Raw genomic sequence first — 19751 nt, 5'->3', positions numbered from 1 at the left:
TGTGACAGTCAGGTGTTGCAAATGTGGTCTTGGTTTTGTATCGAATTGAACCGCGTAAGCAATTTTCTGGCGAATTTTCTTGAAGAGGAGAAAGGTCAGAAAAAAAGAAAAGAAAGGCGTACAGTAGAATTTGGTGAACACTATAAAATTCCATTGTGGGTTACCATTTCAGCTTTAAAATGTTCCCTGGGCAGGCTAAAAATGGGCGTTTTTGGCAAAAGATTACAGGCGTTTGGCGCAGTCACGGTACCCATGCTTTAAGTGTTGTCAAGACTGCTACTATAGCTCACCATTGGGGTAGGGCACATACGCGATGACCAGCTAACTATTAAGTTTCTGTTGGGCGCTAATTTCAGGATTGAAAAAAAATGAAAGTTTGGTCCCATAAGAATCTATGAGCACCAGCTGGGATCAAATCGTGACTTCCTTCGCAGTCCAACCTATTTGGCCGTGACAAGAGACCGACATCTTCATCTGAGTAGACATGCATTTTACTACCGCATGCACATCCTGGTTATTTTTTCGCTAGTGGGCTGGTCGGCAACAGATTGTCTATACATCGCAATGTAGCTGTAGGTTTGATGTCATCATGCGGGCAACGGTAGAATTGGTCTTCATCCTCGACAGCTTCCGCCTTGTTTCTCACACTGCACTGAGTCAAAGTGGAACTACTACTTGCTGCAACTGCTGCAGATGAAACTGCAGTTACTATTGACAAAATCGTACATGATGACTGCAGTTCTGAAGGCATGCAGCCAATGTATCTACCAATTTAAAAGGAGACTACTTCTCGCCGCAACCGTTACAGAGAAAACTGTGGTCGTTATCAATGCGATAACGCATGACTACTGTGTAGTTCTGAACACACGTGGCCAATGTGCACACCAAGTCAAACCAAAAACTACTGCTTGCCGCAACCACTGTGGCTGCAACCGCGGCCGTCATTGAAGCAATCGTGAATAGCAACCATGCAGTTCTGAAGGCATGCGACCAACATGGGAGAACGAAAATGTTCTTTGTTGCAATCACTGTGCCCGAAACCGCGATCTTTATCAATATTATGAGGGATGGCGTCTACACAGTTCTGAAAGCATGTGCGGCCAGCACGGTGGCATGTGCAGTGGAAAACGCATAAATGCATAATTAGACATGAAACGTTCAGCGCTTCTGCGATTCCAATACGGCTTTCGCTGATGACTATGGCAATGCGGACAATGCTGCTTTGTTTCAGTTGGCTGCTAGCACTGCCTTTGCTCTTTTGCTTCACACATTTGCTGCGCACCTGGGCTGTCCAAATGAAAAGGTGTGCGGCCAAACCAGTGTTTGATGGCATTAAGTAACTTATACACCTGCTGGGACCAAAGGACAAGTCTGAATTATCCGATTTTCAGAATCAACACAAGTCTAAATAACGAGTTTTTGCTGTGCTTTATTGACTTTTTTGCATTGATGCGTTTTGTATTTTGCAGCAGACCCGTAATAGCCTTATTGTAATTTTCTAACTAAGCCGACGTGGAGCACGTGACACCACTTTGCTGGTTGGCCAGGGTGGTAAATTTCGTTGTATGACAAATACCATACGTCAATGTTAGCCTGGGACAATTCACACCAACTGTCACTGTTAAAAAAATAAAAAATGCGCAACGTAGGCATTGCATGCAATGCAGATTCCACCTACGCCAGAAACTCAAGGTTGTTGCGTGCAGCCTCCTCGACTGTCTGGTTGGGAAAGTTCACAGATGCACCTGTGGCCCAGACTCTGCTGAGGAGGCCCTTGGTTTCCGCTGACGTTGCCAGGAGCAGGGCAGACGTGGCTCCCGCACCATGGCCAAACACGGTCACCTGTGCAAGAATGGTGGTCATGGGCATCCAAGTCCAAGGCAAGGCACAACCGACACATACTTGCAACACTTCAACCACTGCCACTAGGGTTGTCTCCCATCATCGGTTATCACTTTTATGCAAAAACTTGTTGCAATATTTTGTTCAGAGTACGAAAGAAAGTAACAAACAGTGATCTACAAGCTGTTTGTTGTGTTGGGTGGCCCACGGCCTCTTTCAGAGTGCCGCACTGCAATTGTCACGTTTAATGTTAATGCCAACCTCCATTTGTTTCATGAACCAAGAAGCCACCAGCAATGCTACAGAAGGAACACAGATTTGTTGTTTTATAAGAATTGAAAAGGTGTGAGTTCCAATTTTGGGGACTCAAAAAAAAAAATGTCATTTTGCTGCCGAATGCAAGGTTGCAGCTTGAATTCCCTGCCTCAATGGCCTGGAGGCAAAGGAAAAGCACCCCTGTACTTTTATTTAGGTAGGATGCTCAGCGATTGAAGCACAGTAATCGGCCTGCATGGCGGCCGCTGCTTTTCGCATCACCAGTGGGCAGAGGACGATCGCAGAGGGGCCAAATGCATTCACAACGTGTAAAAAAAAAAAGACCCTCGCCTTCATCATATACCATAATGCATTTGCTCAGTGCCCCCAGCGCCCACTTGTGGTGCAAAGTGCTGGCCGCCAGGTGGGTGAGTATCACATTTCAGTTGCTGAGCGCATGCATCACTTGCCTAAAGCCACGTAAGCAACAGGAGCGACACTTCAATAGGTCAACATGTGATGCCAGGCAATGGTGGCTGCAAGAAGCTGACCGAATACTCTAGGAATTGCCAGCCCATATTCTGGCCATGCCAGATGGCCGCTTGGGATCGCTACATCATGCAGTACACCTAACTTCGTAACAGACTGCACTTCTTGCTTTGCTTCCCTCTTTTCAGTGTAGTTTGCTCCAATTGACTACGAAATGATGCAAGACTTGTCACAGAAGTTGTAGCTCCTAGACAAGGCCTCTGCCCGTTGCCACTTCTACTGTGTACTGCATTCGTGGCGTAGACGTGGAAACATTCCAAGATAATCCACCCATTCTATTGCAAGGAACAAAGCTTGCGTTTGCAAGAGCACGTTATACGGTGAACACACGATGAGTATGTCAGAACACCACGTGCTTGCCCAGGACATACAGATGCAATTTGGGGGGGAATAGAACTGCACTGAGCCGTACAAGGAAGCAGATGTAAAGCCATACACAAACATACAAGTTGTGCGCAAATCCTTGCATGCCGTGCTGATTAATGCGATGCATAGAGATCAAATTAATCAGAATCACCTTGAGTACCAAAGCATGCCCAAAGGATGGAGTCAGTGAAGAGGCAGGCAGACACTGGTGCTGCTTCTTTACTGCCTCCATTTTTTCATTTTTTTTAGCACGCTGATTCTTGGTATGAATGTGTGCCAGGAGTTATGTTATGTTATGCCAGGTTTTCATCTCTACAACAACCCAAATTACAACTTTAGCAAAAGGCAATGTGATCGGAAGAGTGTTGTACCCTGTTGGGATCTCCATTGAACTGACGGATGTTGCGCTGCACCCACTTGAGCACGGCCACTTGGTCCAGGAAGCCGTAGTTCCCAGATGTTGGCGGTCTCACCCCCTTGGAGAGGAGGTCCAATGCCAAGAAGCCAAATGCGCTGCGCCGATATTCAAACGTTACCACCACAGCATCGTGCGTGCGTGCAAGCCCCGGACTCGGCTCTAGGAAGATGTCCTCTTCTCCCATACCCATGAATGATGCACCAGGTAGCACAACAAGAACAGGCCGGAGGCCCCGCTTGGACATGGACGGCGTGTAGACGTTCAGGTAGAGGCAATCCTCACTCGTGTTGAAACGCACTCCGGGCGCCTTCTTTTGGGGGCACAGGGGCGCAAACTTGTGCACCTGCTTTGTTCCGGACCAGCACTCACTGATGCTCTGGAAGGCTCTTGGAGGTTTCCAGCGGTGCTCGCCAACAGGTGGAAGAGCATAGGGAATTCCGCGGAAGACGAACGCACTCTCTTCTATGTGGCCTTCAACTAGACCGCAGTCTGTGGCAGCTACGGGAATGTTCCAGTCGTCGTCGTCGTAGCCGAAGCCTCCGCCAGAGAGGGCCGTTCCCACCAGGATTACGGTGACGAAGAACAAGAGGCCAATGGCTGCCCCAACAAGGAGGTAGCGCTTACGTCGATACAGGGCGAAACGTTCGCGTAGCGGCAGTTTTTCAGGCACACTCTCGTCGGCCTGTTTCTCATCCGGCTTGGCACCCGTTTCAGCATCGCCAATGGGAATGGTGACATCTGTGGAACTGGAGGACGATTTCACGTTTTGGCCATCGCCGTCGTTCTTGCCTAGCTCGCCGGTGCCATCACCATTCGGCGGGGACTCCTTGCTGTCCTTGTGATTCTCATCGCCTGCATGGTTTTCGTTCTTCTTGCCCTGATTCTCATCCTGGGTCTCTTTCTCACTCATTTCTGTTTCCTCTGTGCGCTGCTTGCCAAAGTTGGGTGTGAAGCTGCCTTTCTTGAACCACCTATAGAGAGAGAGAGAGAGAGAGAGAGAGAGAGAGAGAGAGAGAGAGAGAGAGAGAGACAGACAAAAAAAATTAGTCTCGTCTCAACTTAAGTCACAGCCAGGCCCACTGAAAATATTTAGAATACACTGCACTACTTTGAAGACAATGTGAATTTTTCATGAACAGTACTAGTCCCAAAATTTGTGCGGGACATACAAACAGTTTATAAACACACACCATCACGTTCAAAACGAATTCCAGCATGCAAGCCACGACCAAAGTGCTCTCTGGATCAGGCTGCTGGCATTAATGTGCAATGCTTAAAAAACAGTGGAGGGAGTTGTGCCATTTTAGCAGTGAATACACTATCTTTGGACACGGTGTATTATATCATGAAAGATTTATACACTGGCCTGTCGAGAAGTGCAGCAATATGTTGTGACAAAAGAATGTCATGCTAAACAGAAAAAGTTGTGAGGCCATGCTCAAAGCCATGCTTGTAGTATGAAGGTACTGAATTGAAAGTATTCTAGCAGTTATTGCCAATAGCTTCAAATGGCCTTACCTAATGTTATCGCTAATGGTTGTGTTTAACAGTTATCGTTGTTACAGTACTCAAATTTCAAAACGATTCCTCTTTGTTCACTGGCCAGACTAGTGAAGAATGCACTCAACAAATTTCATGATTTTGACAAACAAAATTCTTACCTATCAGCTCGCATAATATTTGAGAAGTCCTAGCACTTACCTAGCCCAGAAGCGAGTTGTAGGCGATTTTGGTAGTTCTGGCAGAGATTCGACTTTTACCACACCCTCCTCTTCTACGGCTTCGAGTTCTTCCTGTGGCTGCTCTTTCTGTGAAGCAGAGACGGCATCGGCAGCCTTTGTCTCGATGATGGGAACGCCATCGATGGGCTTGAGTTCGTCATTCGAGCTGAGCCCAACCACGAGCTCATCCAGGCTTTTGCCCTTCTGGCTCGTGACAGCGGCCTCAGCCGGAGACTCGGCGGCCGACTCTGGATTTACTGCTCCCTCTGCTTCAATCGTCATCCTGCATGCACAGAGCATAAGTGTTATAAAACATGTGTATTTGTGAGCATTGAACATACATATAAGAAGCATAAGCATGACCAGCATTTTCTTAAATATTATAAGCTCTGTACACTATACCCAGAACTGATAAGTTCCACAAAACTTTCCTGAATTTGTGCACCCCAAGCTTGCATGTGGGATTCTCTGTGCCTAAGCTAGTGTTGTGGTATTCTGTATTACAGTATTAAGGTGCACTGGATAAAAAGCAGGACTGATGGAATAGGAGGGTAAATTGTTGCAATCATGAAAGATTGAAAGCAGTCGGAGCGATAATGACTATGCACTAAATCACAGCCTGCGTGAGTAACTATAAGTGAGAGCGTGGGATAAGTAAGCGCGTGCAAGCCATAATTTATCTAATAAATGATTCTTTTGTAGTAAGTAGGAAGCGACCCCGAGCTTCAGTTTACGAGAGAATCACACCATCTCCTTGTACTTCACTGTATGCTTTATTTGCTTAGAAAATGAATATGCCCCCCCCCCCCTCTTCCCTACACACACACACACACATCTAAGACATAAAATTATGGGGTTTAATGCCCCAGAGAGAGATGCTGTAGTTGCAGGCTCCAGATTAACTTTGACCATCTGACGTACCTTAATGTGCGCCTAAAACTATGCCCACAAGCGTTGCATTCTGTTCCCCGTCGAGATGTGGGCAGGAATCAAATCAGAAACCTTGTGCTCAGCAACAAAATGGCATAGCCACTGACCCACCATGAAAGGTACTCGCCTTTCCCCACTGGGCCCAAAGAAATCAATCAATCTGGTCGACAGCATTTCGACACAAACATTTTCGGTGGAATTCTTCCACTAGCAATTCCATTGTACCGTATGAAATGATGACCGCACTTCAATTATTGGTCAGATTTGACCATTTTTGGCAGATCGGAGAGTCTAGGAAAACTAAACATTCGTCTGGAGGTATCGTCAAAACTAGCCCCCAGTGTTCCTAGTAGTATTTCCTCAATCAAGTGATTCAACATTTGTGCTTTGGTTGACTTGTCCACATAATTTTTCTAATGAGAGCAGCAGTGAAGACACAGAAGCTTCTGTTGGGTTGTCTAATTTTCTAATCCAATGTCTAGGCTGTTTTAATGTCTCAAACATGGGCAGATGCTCATGAGTGTGTGTTATTTTGATAACTGAGTTTGACTAATATGAAGTGCAACTTTATTTTTCCCGCCGTGGGTTGCTTTTATCTATCAGCTCTTTAACACCATATGTACAAATTATCATGAGCAATCATTTCCGTCGTGTTCAGTTTTTATTCACGCAACAGCATGCAGTCTGTTTGAGACCAACGTTCGACTGAACCTTGACTACGTGTCTAATCTCTTTACTTTCTGAACACCGCCTGTGCAAATGCTCTTATTCATTACTACACAATACTGGGCTCCAGCGCCAGTTGAATGTACACGACTAGGCCAGCTGGCTTGCACAGAAAAGCTGATTGAACACTACAATCAAGTATGAGGAGGCTTATGCGTTCTCCCAAACCTGACAACCATTGCTTCAAAGAGCCTAAAGAATGGAGTAAAAGAAAGAACCAGGTGCCTGCTGCAGTGAGTAAAAACAAATGCTCTCTGCAGAATAGGCTCTTACCCATTTTCACATTTGCAAAGGCACTACTTTCCTGCACAGCAAAAGCATCACTATGGCTAGTATTTCCACCACGAAATCTGCATATATATATATATATATATATATTTTTTGCGTGGTCTAACTTACAGAAGATGGGAACTAGGAGCCAGGTGCATATCTTGTATACATTTCATTTTTTTTTTACATCTCAGTGCTTATACTAGCACTAGCAAATTATTACTTTCATTCATGTTTCTTTAGGTGCATCTTGGAAGTTCCACATAAAAATTATCAAGAACTGTCTGAGCTATTCCTATGGCTTTACTTACATACACAACAGCAATGACCGGGATACAATTGAGTGCATCACGGTAGTCGTTGCGACTAATACATCTTGAAATAAAACCTTAAAACATAAAAGCACTAATAATGAAGACATTTCCAGCTGTAATGAACGAGTCAAGTGTTCAAAGGCAAGAAAATGAAAGGGGAAATAGGGAAACATATTCAATTGAGAAAGCTTAAAACAAGCGACAGTTGGGCAAGTGGATATAGGTATATGTGTCACTGAAAGGCATGCGTGAAAACACACACACATACAAAAGGAAACAAGTGGCATTGGTGTTGTCCTTTTTGTTCTACCTTGTATCCACATTTGCCCTCTTGCCTTTCAGTAACATGAATATTCTAAGTAAATGTGGTATTAATCAAAAATGTGCTCAATTATCAAGTGGAAAGCCCAAGTAAATGAACGATTAAATGATCGAATTAATGAAGGGGCCGGTAGACAGTTACATGTCAAGAAACCTCCAACAACTTAAACTAATTTACCAGGTGCACAGCTGCTGCAGTTATTCTGCACTATTTCAGTGTCGCTTTTCCTTTGCGAAGTGTCTTGTCGCTTGCTACTGTATCACCCCATCCCCACATGCCCAATTGCGGAACAGCACTTTCACCTCCGGAGTAACCCCCTCCTCCTTCCTTACAGCGTGGCATGGCACAACGGTAAATTTCGTGCCCCCCCCCCCCCCCCCCCCCCCCCCCGCCGCATCAGAACGGTCGTGCTGGAAAGCAAGATGCACGTGGGGTCGGATAAAAACGGAACCAAGGAAAGCCGTGACAAGCGCGGTTTTAAAACGCCTGTTCTCGGCACGACCGCCGGTTCACGCACCGTCACAGGCACGCACACTTCACGTTCGCGCCGGTTCGCAGGCAAACACGACGCGCGGCCTCTCTCAGTCGGCCGTTGCACTACTGGCGGCGTCGCATTTCGTGACTACGTTCGTGACCGCCGCTGCCGCCCAGTGTGAACGCGCCGTCTCTCTCTCTCCCTCCTCCCCCTCTGCCCCACCGACTCCGGGCTCCCGTTTCCGCCCGGCGCACGATTTGTGCCCGTTTCCGCGATACGATCCGAGTCGCGCAGATTGCCCCCAGACAACCGGTTCTATTTAGACCCCAATTGGCTCGTTAAATGGTTATTAAACAGCAGCACTAAATCTGTTTTCACTGACCAAATCTTCTTTCAAGACCCCACTTTAATCCATTCGGCAAAAACAAAAACAAAAGTTTATTCTGGGGAACATGAACGCTAACTGAGCATGTGTTGGTGGGCTAGTTGGTTAAGCATGATTACAAAGACGGCGCCGAACAAAACAACACACGAAGAAAGGGAACACGAGACAGCACGTAGGCGCCTACGTGCTGTCTCGTGTTCCCCTTCTTCGTGTGTTGTTTTATTCGGCGCCGTCTTTGTAATGAACGCTAAACTTCCTTGACTTTCGCGCCAAGACCTCGACGGATGCCGGTACGTCAGCGTGACGTCACAGATTTCAAACTATTCTCTAGTTTCACGCACAGACCTTTGCCGATAATATGACCGTCCGGTCCCATATTACATCACGGGGGGGGGGGGGGGGGGGGGGTGGAGCTAGTGCGGGAGCTACGGTGAGGTGTCGCCGCACGCCTTTCGCTTCTGCGCCTTTAATCCGTTTCGCTGCTGCGGAAACGTGATTTACCTTTAACGTTTCTCTAAAGTTCCGACTAGTGCGGAATAGCGTGCCGCGAAGGCATTGCGTGCGGAACACGCTAACGCAAGCATTTTACGCTATACTCGTCAAACTCTCTAATAAATAAACGCAGCCATATTATATTAGTTTAGCTTTACGAGCACGCCTTCTCGTTCTTGAGTACGCGCCGCGCGGCCTGTCTTACGACTCTGCCGGCCGCCCACGCAAAGGCAGATTAGAATTTGGCAGGATGTTGCGTCGTTTACTGTTGTTTAGCTGCTGCGTCGGTGGAAACCGAGCTGATGCATTGTAACTCGGAATAACGAGGCAGGACCAACGAATAGCACCATTTTAGAATTACTGCAGAAGAACCTCCCACTCCTCACGCCTTTTTTTACTCCATCCTATCTATTTGCGCCCCAGTAGACACAGTTGGCACTTGAAGAACCGTGAAAGCAACGACAAAGCTGGAGTCTGGAAAAGGTCTGCTGCAAAGCAAGTCATGAAAAAAAAAAAAGAAAAGAAGCGATCAACGCACTATAATGAACGCCGTCACATCTTCAAAGGATTGGAGAAGGAAAGACACATGGAAATGACCAAAGTTGAGCGTTGGGCTAACTGCTGATGCGTAACAGAATATTCCCAGTGCGACGGCGCACCGACAAACAAGAATAGCTGCGAGTGTCCATTCTCGTTCGTCCGCGTCTGTAGCGCTAGGAAGCTATATAAAAAAATGACTGAGAAACAAGGAAAAAAAAAAGGAATGCCCTCAAATTAACGCATAGACACTGCAGTGTGTGTGTGGTAAGGAAGGGTGCACCGGCTTTCGAAGTCGCGAACATTGCTACGAACTGCCTGCAGCCACACATACAGCATACGCGTAGAGTTACTGCATATGCCACCAAAGGTCGGTAGCATATAATACAGAGTATAACTACAAGCATACGTAACACACGGCGCGCCGTGAGGCACTTGGCCTCGTATGCGATACTTGTGACGTCGGCCCCTTTCTGCGTCGGCTGTGTACTCTCGCTTGGCTCAAAACGCGACGCAAAGAAAACGAAAAAAAAAAAGAAACCGGGAAAAGTCCAAGCAGCAGGTCGGAACATAAGGGACATACGCTGCCGCGGCACGGGCGCGATCGGAATTTTCGGGGGCGTCCTTGCAACGCGGGACCGTGAGAACACACGAGCCGCAGAAGGCCGTTCCCCTGCATGCCTAGTACCGAGCGCGGCCACAACCTCCCCCGCCTAACCCCACCCCCTCTCTCTCTCTCCCCTGGTTCTCCCGCAGACGCCACCGGGAGGCGGGCAACAAAGGCGGCCGGGGTTCGACCGCGCCCTTTTATTCCCGCCTCGAAGCCACGGCCTGTGGCTCCTCTTACTTCCTCGTCCGACAGCCCCGGCAACGGCAACGGCAACGACTTCTCGATCTCGACTAGAAAACGAAGGTCGGCACTGACAGGCGACCACAGTTCCGCAGGCCTGCATCGTCAAAAGCGATGTTACCGCACAAACCGCCTGCCACCCGCACATAAAAAAAACATCAGTGGTGGAACGGGGCAAATGCCTTTTAGAGCATGCTTTTGTAGCAGGAAAAAAAAAAAAGCGTTCGTATAGAGCTCAATTTTGGGTCGTTCCACGAGGCGCAGAAACAATCTAGGGCCCCGCACGTTTTCAGTTGAATTTTAAACAGCATAAAAAAGACAAGTAATGCAGTACATGAGCTGGCAGTACATAGTAATATATTCATTCACACATAAGCTCTGATACGTTCTCAAAAACGGCCCACACAAGCGGGCGATAACTGTCGACGCCTTTATCAAGTTATAATGTAGTCTCTAATTTTTCTTTTTTTCCCCATTAAGTGCCTCCTGGTTTGCAATACCCTCTGACCATCGCTACTAGATACTTATCTAGTAACGTTGCCTAATATACGTTGCCTCTGACAGCTTATTATGTCCGTTCTTGAGGAGAGCTTGACCTATCTCTCTCTCTCGAAAAAAGAAAATGCTTTCATTTGCTTTTCCAGGTGTAGTCCGGCGTTCTCAGCATCTTGGATGAATTAATTTCCATTTGCAGTCTCTTCTGTTAAAGTGCGCCGATTCATGTACACGTGACAGCACCGAAGCCCGATTTTCATTAGCGCGAGTTCGCTGCTTTGGTCACGTCTTAGGATCAAGGGAATCTGTCTTAAACCCGGCTCAAACCTTGAACGGCTGGTTCGCTCTTGCATCATGCACCTATCTTCACATTAAGGCCTCTTTCTACAAACGCAATTCCGTATGGTAAGCACGGAGGAGCTTTCATAAATGAGCACAGCAAGGGGGGGGGGGGGGTCTTCTCCGTCCCATCAGCCAACACTAGTTTAAAACAATCTGCTAGAAGTCATGTACTATTTGCGCAGGAGAGCGTCCACCCTTTTCATATAGCAGGATGCTTTACTTATCCATCAAGGAGGATACTCTGAGGTGGAATGACTACAGGCATTAGTTCGGCCAAGTTTTTCAGGGACGCTACCGAGATTTCACTTCGAAAAGAGGGAGAGAAAAGGCTACTCAACAGCGGTTGACATCAAGCAAGACAGTGCCTTCCGGGACATATCTGTGTACCAAGGGGTTCGATGTCCCATGTTTTTCCATATGTGTTATTCAGGAGGGAAGAGGGCCTCCTCCATATGGCCTTGTCTTTCCTTCTTCGACTTCAACCGCTGTTCAGTCGCTTCAACTCCACCTACGCCGCCTTACAGTGTTTTATTAGCATCTTACTCTTATTCTATAGAGCACTTAACACTTACTTCATTTTGATTCTTTTTAGAATGCACCATATACGAGGTTGGCCTACATTTTTTGTCGTGTAAGGTCACATGTCCTGTTCCGATTTTGGACAATCGCATCTGGGTTTCATGTCGTCCCTTTTGCGCTCAGTGCTTTTTTTGTTCCAAGCTTCATTTTGGCGCCTTTTTCGTTATCCTACGTGAACTAGAACGTCTCAAATAGTCTAATCTGACGAGACGAAAGTGGTTAGGTGCTCAGAATCCACTCGCCAAAGATATTCAAAGACTTGAGTGGAGATAACGAAGGTCTTTTGAGTATTGCGTTATCGTCGAAGTGTAGACAGCTCGTACCGAGCAGCATTAAAACGTGTTCCAAGCCGGAATTATGTTTTTCTCACACAAGCGAACAAAGCGACAGCCCATTCTTTTTTCGTCTGTTCTGTTGACCCATGCCCAGAAAACATAACGGCTATGTGGACGCGACACGCCCATGAAGGCGGAGCGCAAGTTGCGGTTTCGTTTTCGCGATCGATGCCCCCAGAGAACCCTCCCGGAACAGACATGGAGCAATTTTGGCCAAGATCGGGATTTTGTAGCAGCATGTAGCAGACACCGCACTTTGTAGCAGTTTCGGAGCAAGGTAGCAGCAGTTTCACCACTGAAAACTCTACAGTGCAACCCGATCTGAGAACTTTTCACGAACGCGCGCTGCCGCACTAAAACGGACGAGGGCGTGTCCGGACGCATTTCTTGCGATGTGACTGCTGCGCTAATTGAATGGAATATCCCTTGTTTTGCTCGATTAGAGGATTCACTATTCGAAATTTTTCGAACATTCATTTCAGTCCGATCCATCATCGCTACGATGGTGGATCGGAGAAACGTTTATTAGTTGTGGAAATGAAGGCCAAGGAACATGACTGATTTTACGCACAAGTCGCACCGGCTAAAAGTCAGTATGACGCCACGAATTTAGCGGGATTTTCTCGTAATCGGGCTTTCTCCGACAGAAGCCCGTTTAACCCGGTGCACATAAAAAAAAAATAAAGCAGCCCGGAAAACAGGGCCGATGTTAATAAATGACTTCAAATGCTTCTCTCTCTCTCTCTCTCTCTTCCCTTTCCGGAAGCGCATTCCAAGTTTACGATGAAGCACAAGAGTCCTTTCTCACTCTCTCGTTGTTCAAGGGACTTGAAAGGAAACCTGCGGTACATCCGACGGGACAAGCTACAGGAAGCTGTCGCGCATCTAAATCGCGTACACGGCTGACGAAGCAAACCAAAACCAGCTGCTAACGCGCGCGCGCCACCAAAGCTCGCTGCGAGACGGGATCGAGGAAGTCGTCCTCGTTAGCCCCGCGTGCACTTGTCTTCAAATAGCTCTTGGCACCTGCGTCGTCACCAGCTTCCTTACATTCTGCACTTTCTCTTCTCTTCGCTTTTTTTTTCCCTGACCAGAAGTGCTCGAAACCGCGGTGGAAGAAGCGCGCGACGCCCGGCTCCTACAAGGAGCGACACATTCCTTTTCGCGGGGGACGCGCGAGATTCCCTCCTCGAGCTTCATCCTCCTCGCATCCATGTCCCCGACATCTTACATCGTTGCCCACTTTCTTTATTTTATTTGTCCTTTCCGCCCCAACCATCGTCAGCGCTCTCCTATCGGGCATCCCCTCTCAACCGCGGTCGCCCCCCACCAAAACAAGCGAGCCTTGGGGGATACTGGATGAGGGAACAATAACACAGAGCTTGGGCCCGACCGTGGCGCAGTTTATGGGAACGCTCTTTCTCTCTCTCTTGTGTGTGTGTGTGTGTATGTGTGCACGGCACGCGCTTTCGTCGGATTATTTCAGTCTTACTCCAAGCAGAGGCAGTTCGCCGAGATGGGGCGTTTTCTGGGAGATGTAAGCGGCCGGGACGATCGTTTAGCTCCGAGTTTACAAGCAAGCGATCATGAAAGTCGCGTCAGAAGGCGGCTCCCCCCGCCCGCCACGAAAACCACACCGTATCCGCGCTTCGTAAAGAGTCGCACAGTTGCGAGATAACAGCGATCAAAAAGACTTGCTCGATTTCCATGACACAGCTACGTGACGTGACCCAACATAGATTTGGGCCAAGCTACGACTTCACGCAAAACAAACAAAGAAATCGTCAATTTCCGTACGCTGAACATATGTTCTTGTCATGCGTATTGAGAGACTATACTGAGACGGTTGCATCCCAGACTGCTAAAAATAACTCTCGTCAGTCGCAGGCACGCGACGGCCGAAATTCTGGTACAAAAAGTTTCGCGCATATTCATATCGTTATTTAGGGCTCAATTCGAAAGCTTTCAGTCGGTTCTATTTTCAACGCGTTTCATCAACAACGAAACACCGCGAAGTAGAATCTCCACAAAAAACCAGTTAGTCCACTGACAAGTCGTGAAGGTTCACTGACACGCAGCTAACGGTTCTTTTTCCGACAACCCGTTATATGTGCGATGGTTCGTCGTGCAGGAAATCGCTGCGAGCGTCTTAAATATGCGTTTCTCCAAAGTAACAATAACGAACCGGATGGACAACGGTCGCAAGAACGGCCAGTGTAAGCGCGCACATACACATTCACCCAAAACTTGCAGTACGCGGTGCGTTCTTTGTCACTGCACACATTTGCGAGTGCTCGGCCCGTTGGAGCGCGCCGCCCGGCCTTTGCAGACATGTCTGGTGAAAGCGTGCACTGCTTCTCCAGTCGAAAGCGCCTCGCAACAGCAGTGACAAAGACGCCAGCCAAAGAAAAGTTCCTTACTGCAACAACACTGCCGACGCGCTGCAAAAGCGCCGGCAAGCCTAAAATGGCCCCTAAGAACAACGTTTTGTGCTCTCGCAGGTCAGACGTTTAACCAAAACGCAGTAACGTCGCCTCCGTTACCGTTATTTCACGCGCACGAGGAATTCGTGCTGTTCCAGTGTGCTCGGAGCTCAGTTCGATCCGATATGCGGCGATTTACGAAGTGGGAACCCACCCCACATCTTTTCGCAGAGGAGAAAGAACCGCGGGCCACTGCAAGATGCAGCGCTCGTCTCAAGGCACGCTTTCACTCCCTTGTCATCCGCACTACAGGATTACGCGGCGCACACCGCTTCAGAACAAAAATTGATAAAAGCAGGAACCTTACCTGGCCTGAGGCGTCGGATGGGGGTGCAAGATGAGGCGATCGGACAACAGCAGGCACTCGCAGGTGAACAATAAAAAAAATGTGTGCGAGCTACAGGATTAACGAAGACGGAGCCGGACCCAACCCGGCTGATCAGCTCCAGAAAAGAAACGTAGCGTTGTCAGACAGAGATGCGGCGTCCCTTCTCTACTTACTCCAGCAACGCGCGTCAAAGGACAAACACGTCCCAGAAGCGGCGGCTGAGTTTCTCGCTCCTCCGGCGGGCGGGCGGGTGTCGGGATTTTTCAAACGGAGTCCGGCCTACCGGGTTTCCGTAACGTCATTTTTGCGTCGGGGGGTCATCTCCCAAATATCCGAAACGTCGCACACGTCCTGCGCGCCCCCCGGCTGCTATGCTTCTCTTTCTCTCTCAGCTTTCTCTCTTTTTGCCCCCTTCTCACTCTTTTTTAGATGCTTTCTCTCCAGTTTCTCCCATTGGCTTCGTGCTTTCATCTATTGCTCTCTCTCTCACCGCTCATCCACTTTGTTTTATCTTTTTGTTTCGTCATACTTCCCCCACAGTTTCTTTTTTTTTCTGACTTTCTCTTTGCCAAAATGACGCTACTGTACAAATAAAATAATGTTTTGCATTATGCAGTAAATGCGTATTTGTCGTTTTTTATGAAGTACAAAGCGTTATTAAAGTTATTCTGTTTAAACTTAAGGGTGCGTTCACAGGCAAAGTTCTTTCCAGAATATTACACACTAACAATTACACATTCAGCTGTAGTAGTAATCATAACAAAGCATTGCATAAAAAAGTAACGATCGGGAACTTACAAGTTCGAAATGCTTCAGAATGTGCCAAAGCATCATCATCGGCATTTGGGAACACGTGACAACGCTCTTTTTTTTTTTATTTCTCGAAATGGCGGCGTTCTAGTCGCGAAGTGTGATTTCGTCGGGATAGTGGTGCGTGAAGTAATGCAAATGTATCTGACTGCGGCTGGATAGACTGTGCAACTAAATCGACTAAAGGTAAGGGGCGCACTTGCGATGTCACGTCAATAAGATCACGAGGAGGTCCGTGAGGCGCGCTGAATTTCGCCGGCGCTGCGCACGAGGTCGTCGAATGCGCGCTTGCCGCTACATAGCGAAGCGTTCCGTAGCGTCTCCCTGAATGTAGCGAGCGGTGCGTGATATCCTTTGCAGTAATTTTGTCAAATCGCAGCGTCCTTCATGATTTATGTATCCAGTTGCTTACGTTTTCGAGCTTTTGCACCCTTCGCGAGCAAATATCCCGGTGGCCGACCCGGTCATGCCGGCGTTCGTAGCTGTCGCATTTTGGGGCCGTCATACGGAGCGCTTTTACGTGCTGTAGGAAAATTTGTGCCCATGTCAGGGTCCTCCGGAGTTGGTTTTGCTGGTACGTGCATAAACCAGCAGCTCTGAACGAACGTTGAACTTTCAGCACCAGCCTTGGGCGCGAGTTTTAAATTCTGGCGCGCCTACACAATGTTGCGCAGTCGCCTTGTTATAGCGTCTCGGATGCTTTCCGCATTCGACTGGAGTTACATTTACTGCGATTATCAGCGAAATGTAGCTGTCAGGCTGGAGTGTGAGATGCAAAATCAGTAAACCATATTTACTGCAGGCGATGCTTGGCTCTTTGCCAAGCATTAGGGGCCTAACGGCGACCAAAGTCGGACCGAAACTGAGTGCGTGATCGAGCCGAGCTTCTGCTTGTGCTTCAGAAATGCAAGGCTGTTACACATTTGAAGCATTTGCCTGTGCTAGTGCGGATGTAACTGTCACATGGTTAGCTTCGTCTGCTAACCACTTGGTTAGGTTTAGGCTGTGTACCCTGTTATGGTACACAGGCGTTTTCGCATTTTGCCCGTTAATGTGCTCATAAGCTCTCAAAAACATATCAATGTTTTCGCGGTTCTCTGGAAAAATTAGGCCATTTACGAAGTTCATATTTTGAGAAATGTGGAAAATGTTAGGGGTGAGTGACATGCAGGCAAATTTTTAAGGTTTGTGCGTCTTAATTAAGGGTTAAATGAAAATTGCTAGACCCTCATTTACGACCCATTTAGAGGTGTGGTATGCTTACATTTGCGGGGTTCATCCACGTTCCTCTGAGAAACGAGCAAAAGAAAAAAATTCAATGGGACAAGTTTTTCATGCACTGCACCAATACTTCGCTTGCTAGTTGCAGAGCGGACTTAGGTGTGCCTGTGTTTGATGTGTGTCTGGTGTGTTACTGAATGTGTAACATGCTGTGACTGTTCACGTGTTCGCAGCAACATGCCGCTGTCCTTGGTGCCCCCTGAAAGTGTGGCCGAGCTATCGCAGTTCCAGCCGGCACTCATAGACAGTGCTGCACAGAGTCATCTGGAGAGCACTGTCATAGCACACATCAATCAATGTAAGAAGTGCCTCATCTCCTTCTGCTTTTTTGCTGTGTATCTCAGCACAAGTGAAACGAAAATAGTAACAAGGATCTGCTGAAGGCTTCACCGTGCATGTGTGTGCACATATGAGGGCTGTATTATGTGGTTGTGTGTTTGCATGTTCGTGTTCATCTCATTTTAGGTTTGTTCGATTTAGAAAAAGGTGCACGGCACTACAAACGAAAAGGTGCAGGGGGTGCCAGTTATGGTGTGCCGGGCTGCACCGTGGCGGCACCTTGCCCTGCACCCCGTTCAATCGAGGACTGGGGTGCATGGTGCACCCTTACACCTCGGGGAAATCGAAGGCCTAGGTGCAGGGCACCGTGAGTAAGTGCAGAACGTGCAGATAAACTTGGCTGAATCAAATAGACCTTTTATTCACCCAAGCCAGCCTAATATTTAGTTTTTCATCACAGTGGGCAGCTCTCCTATATGCCAAAAATGCGTAGTAAATGTTAAACATAAGTGGACATCCCACGTTAAGAGACTGTGATTGTGATGTCACAGATTACAGCTGCTGCTAATCTTTAACCATTTTCCCCCCTTTTAAACGGTTCTTTTCCCTTGAAGAGTGTATGAAATTTTTTATTTTTGCCAACTTTCTCATTGATTTTGTGTAGTTTGTTCACACTGTCACGCAGCAAGCTTTTGTGATGGCGTTGATGTTGGTAAAAATAAAGCTCATTCACAAAATTCGGATTTGTACTGCACATTATTTAACCTTCTGCAAAGTACATTGTACTGCTTGCATATTATTTTTAAGGGGCCTCTGAGCATCTATTTAATAGTTGTTCAGACATTGGAAAAATACATTAAAAGACATGTTGCATTATTTTGTTTGTAATTACAATATAGGTGGTAGAAATGAGAGCTTCTTCAGGATGCAGCAAGGTCCTATGAAAAAGGGACATTGGGGTAAAATGGTTTCTTTCATTTTCAGTTTTAAATAGTGTTCATTTTCGTCAAAGCTTCACATTTGAGGCAAATTGCAAAAATACTCATTTGTGATATAGCAACAATATTCAGCAAAACTGTTGAATAGGTTAAAGGGCCCCTCACCAGGTCTGGCCATTTTGAGCTGACAAGCACAGAGCATACATTGAGCTACATCGCTACGTGCCGCAGTAAGATGTGAAAATTTCAAACCAGACAGTGATGTACTCGCATCCCTGCGCCTACATAGCCATGTCCACAGTGTGACGTCGCCCGTGGTGACACATGACTTCGAGAATTATTCAAGGCAGCATCTGTTGCCTGTGCGATCTGTTGCTTGAATTGACGAATTGCAGTTTAGAGAAATAATAAAACACACAAACGGAATGTCTGCATGTTTTTTGTTTTACTTCGCATTGAAGCAAGAGAGATGTACTTCCGCTTCGTCTGCTTGTTCCCATGGTCGTGCGGTCACGTGCGCAAGTACCGAAACTATGCCATTTTCTACCGTGTTCGAGCGCATGATCATGCTCTGCGATCAGCTTGTTCTGCCTCAGTATTCGTGTAGTACTGAACTATAACGCTGATCATGTTTTCTTGTGCACAGTGCGCAAAAACGACACAGCTGGCGCACAACGCCATCAGCGGAAATGCGTAGTGGAAAAAAAAGAGAAAAAGAATACGAGGAGAGAAAAAAAATGGAGTGACGTATGCTTAAAGCGATCCTCGAGGTCTGGTATGGGAGAACGCAGGGAAGGAATTTCGCTTGCGGAAGCTAGATGGGGCGAGTGGAGAGAGTGTTTGCTTGGCATTGGAGCCCACCTGCTGAAATCACGGGTTCGCGGCGCTGAAATATTTCTATCTCGGCTGTTAATGAGCCAACTTGAAATTTTTTTTTCGGCAGAGCACTCCCTAAAGGACACGTAACAACTTCCAGTGTATAACCAAAATTTGCTCAGGCGCCTGGTGAGAGGCCCTTTAAAGTCTCGATAGACGAGTTATTGTTTGGGAACGAGGCAAGTCTCCAAAATTTGAAAGCTTTTCTTGAAATCTAAGCGAGATGCGAAGCACAATTGGCTTCATAGTCTTCTTAAGCCTGCGTACCACCTGCGCCTCTGGAGACCTGACACATCTATTAAACACATCTGCCCTGCCCTCTGCAGCAGATCGCGTGGCCTCCAAACCTCGACCTGCAGGTTGCTTGTGTAATTGTGGTCACAATAAAAATTAGATGGAGGGCTTGCCGTCCTATTGTAGCTTGTCGTGCTGTTTTTCATTTGTCACGATCATTGTTACGACTGTTGCCCTTAGCAGCCAGAGTGGTCAGGAAGGGAACACAGTAGTACTTCCCTGACAGTTCAAAAAATGGTGTTATTGTTAGAAACACATG

General features: G+C 47.3%; 2 protein-coding genes across 5 annotated transcripts in view; one reads left to right on the top strand and one right to left on the bottom strand.

Moving 5' to 3' along the window:
• The window catches only part of LOC139057573 (fumonisin B1 esterase-like), a 34195-nt gene extending 18779 nt beyond the window's left edge, over positions 1–15416 (bottom strand). The window contains exons 1-4 of the mRNA XM_070536017.1: positions 14994–15416; positions 5132–5434; positions 3384–4401; positions 1679–1842 (exon numbers count right to left, since the gene is read on the bottom strand). Coding sequence (XP_070392118.1) covers positions 1679–1842; positions 3384–4401; positions 5132–5433 — 1484 coding nt within the window. The 5' untranslated portion in view covers position 5434; positions 14994–15416. The remainder of the gene's footprint in view (positions 1–1678; positions 1843–3383; positions 4402–5131; positions 5435–14993) is intronic.
• A 436-nt stretch (positions 15417–15852) lies between these two features.
• LOC139057572 (protein ELYS-like) overlaps positions 15853–19751 on the top strand; it is a 137897-nt gene continuing 133998 nt past the window's right edge. For 3 of the 4 annotated variants that reach the window (XM_070536015.1, XM_070536013.1, XM_070536016.1), the window contains exons 1-2: positions 15853–16010; positions 17279–17403. In XM_070536015.1, coding sequence (XP_070392116.1) covers positions 17283–17403 — 121 coding nt within the window. In that variant the 5' untranslated portion in view covers positions 15853–16010; positions 17279–17282. The other variant, XM_070536014.1, reaches the window with a different exon arrangement.

The sequence above is a fragment of the Dermacentor albipictus genome, chromosome 3 (genome assembly GCF_038994185.2).
Source record: "Dermacentor albipictus isolate Rhodes 1998 colony chromosome 3, USDA_Dalb.pri_finalv2, whole genome shotgun sequence".
In the NCBI taxonomy this organism is placed as follows: Eukaryota; Metazoa; Arthropoda; class Arachnida; order Ixodida; family Ixodidae; genus Dermacentor; species Dermacentor albipictus.
The sequence above is the reverse complement of the archived record's forward strand: the minus strand, read 5'-3'. Positions and strand labels throughout refer to the sequence as shown.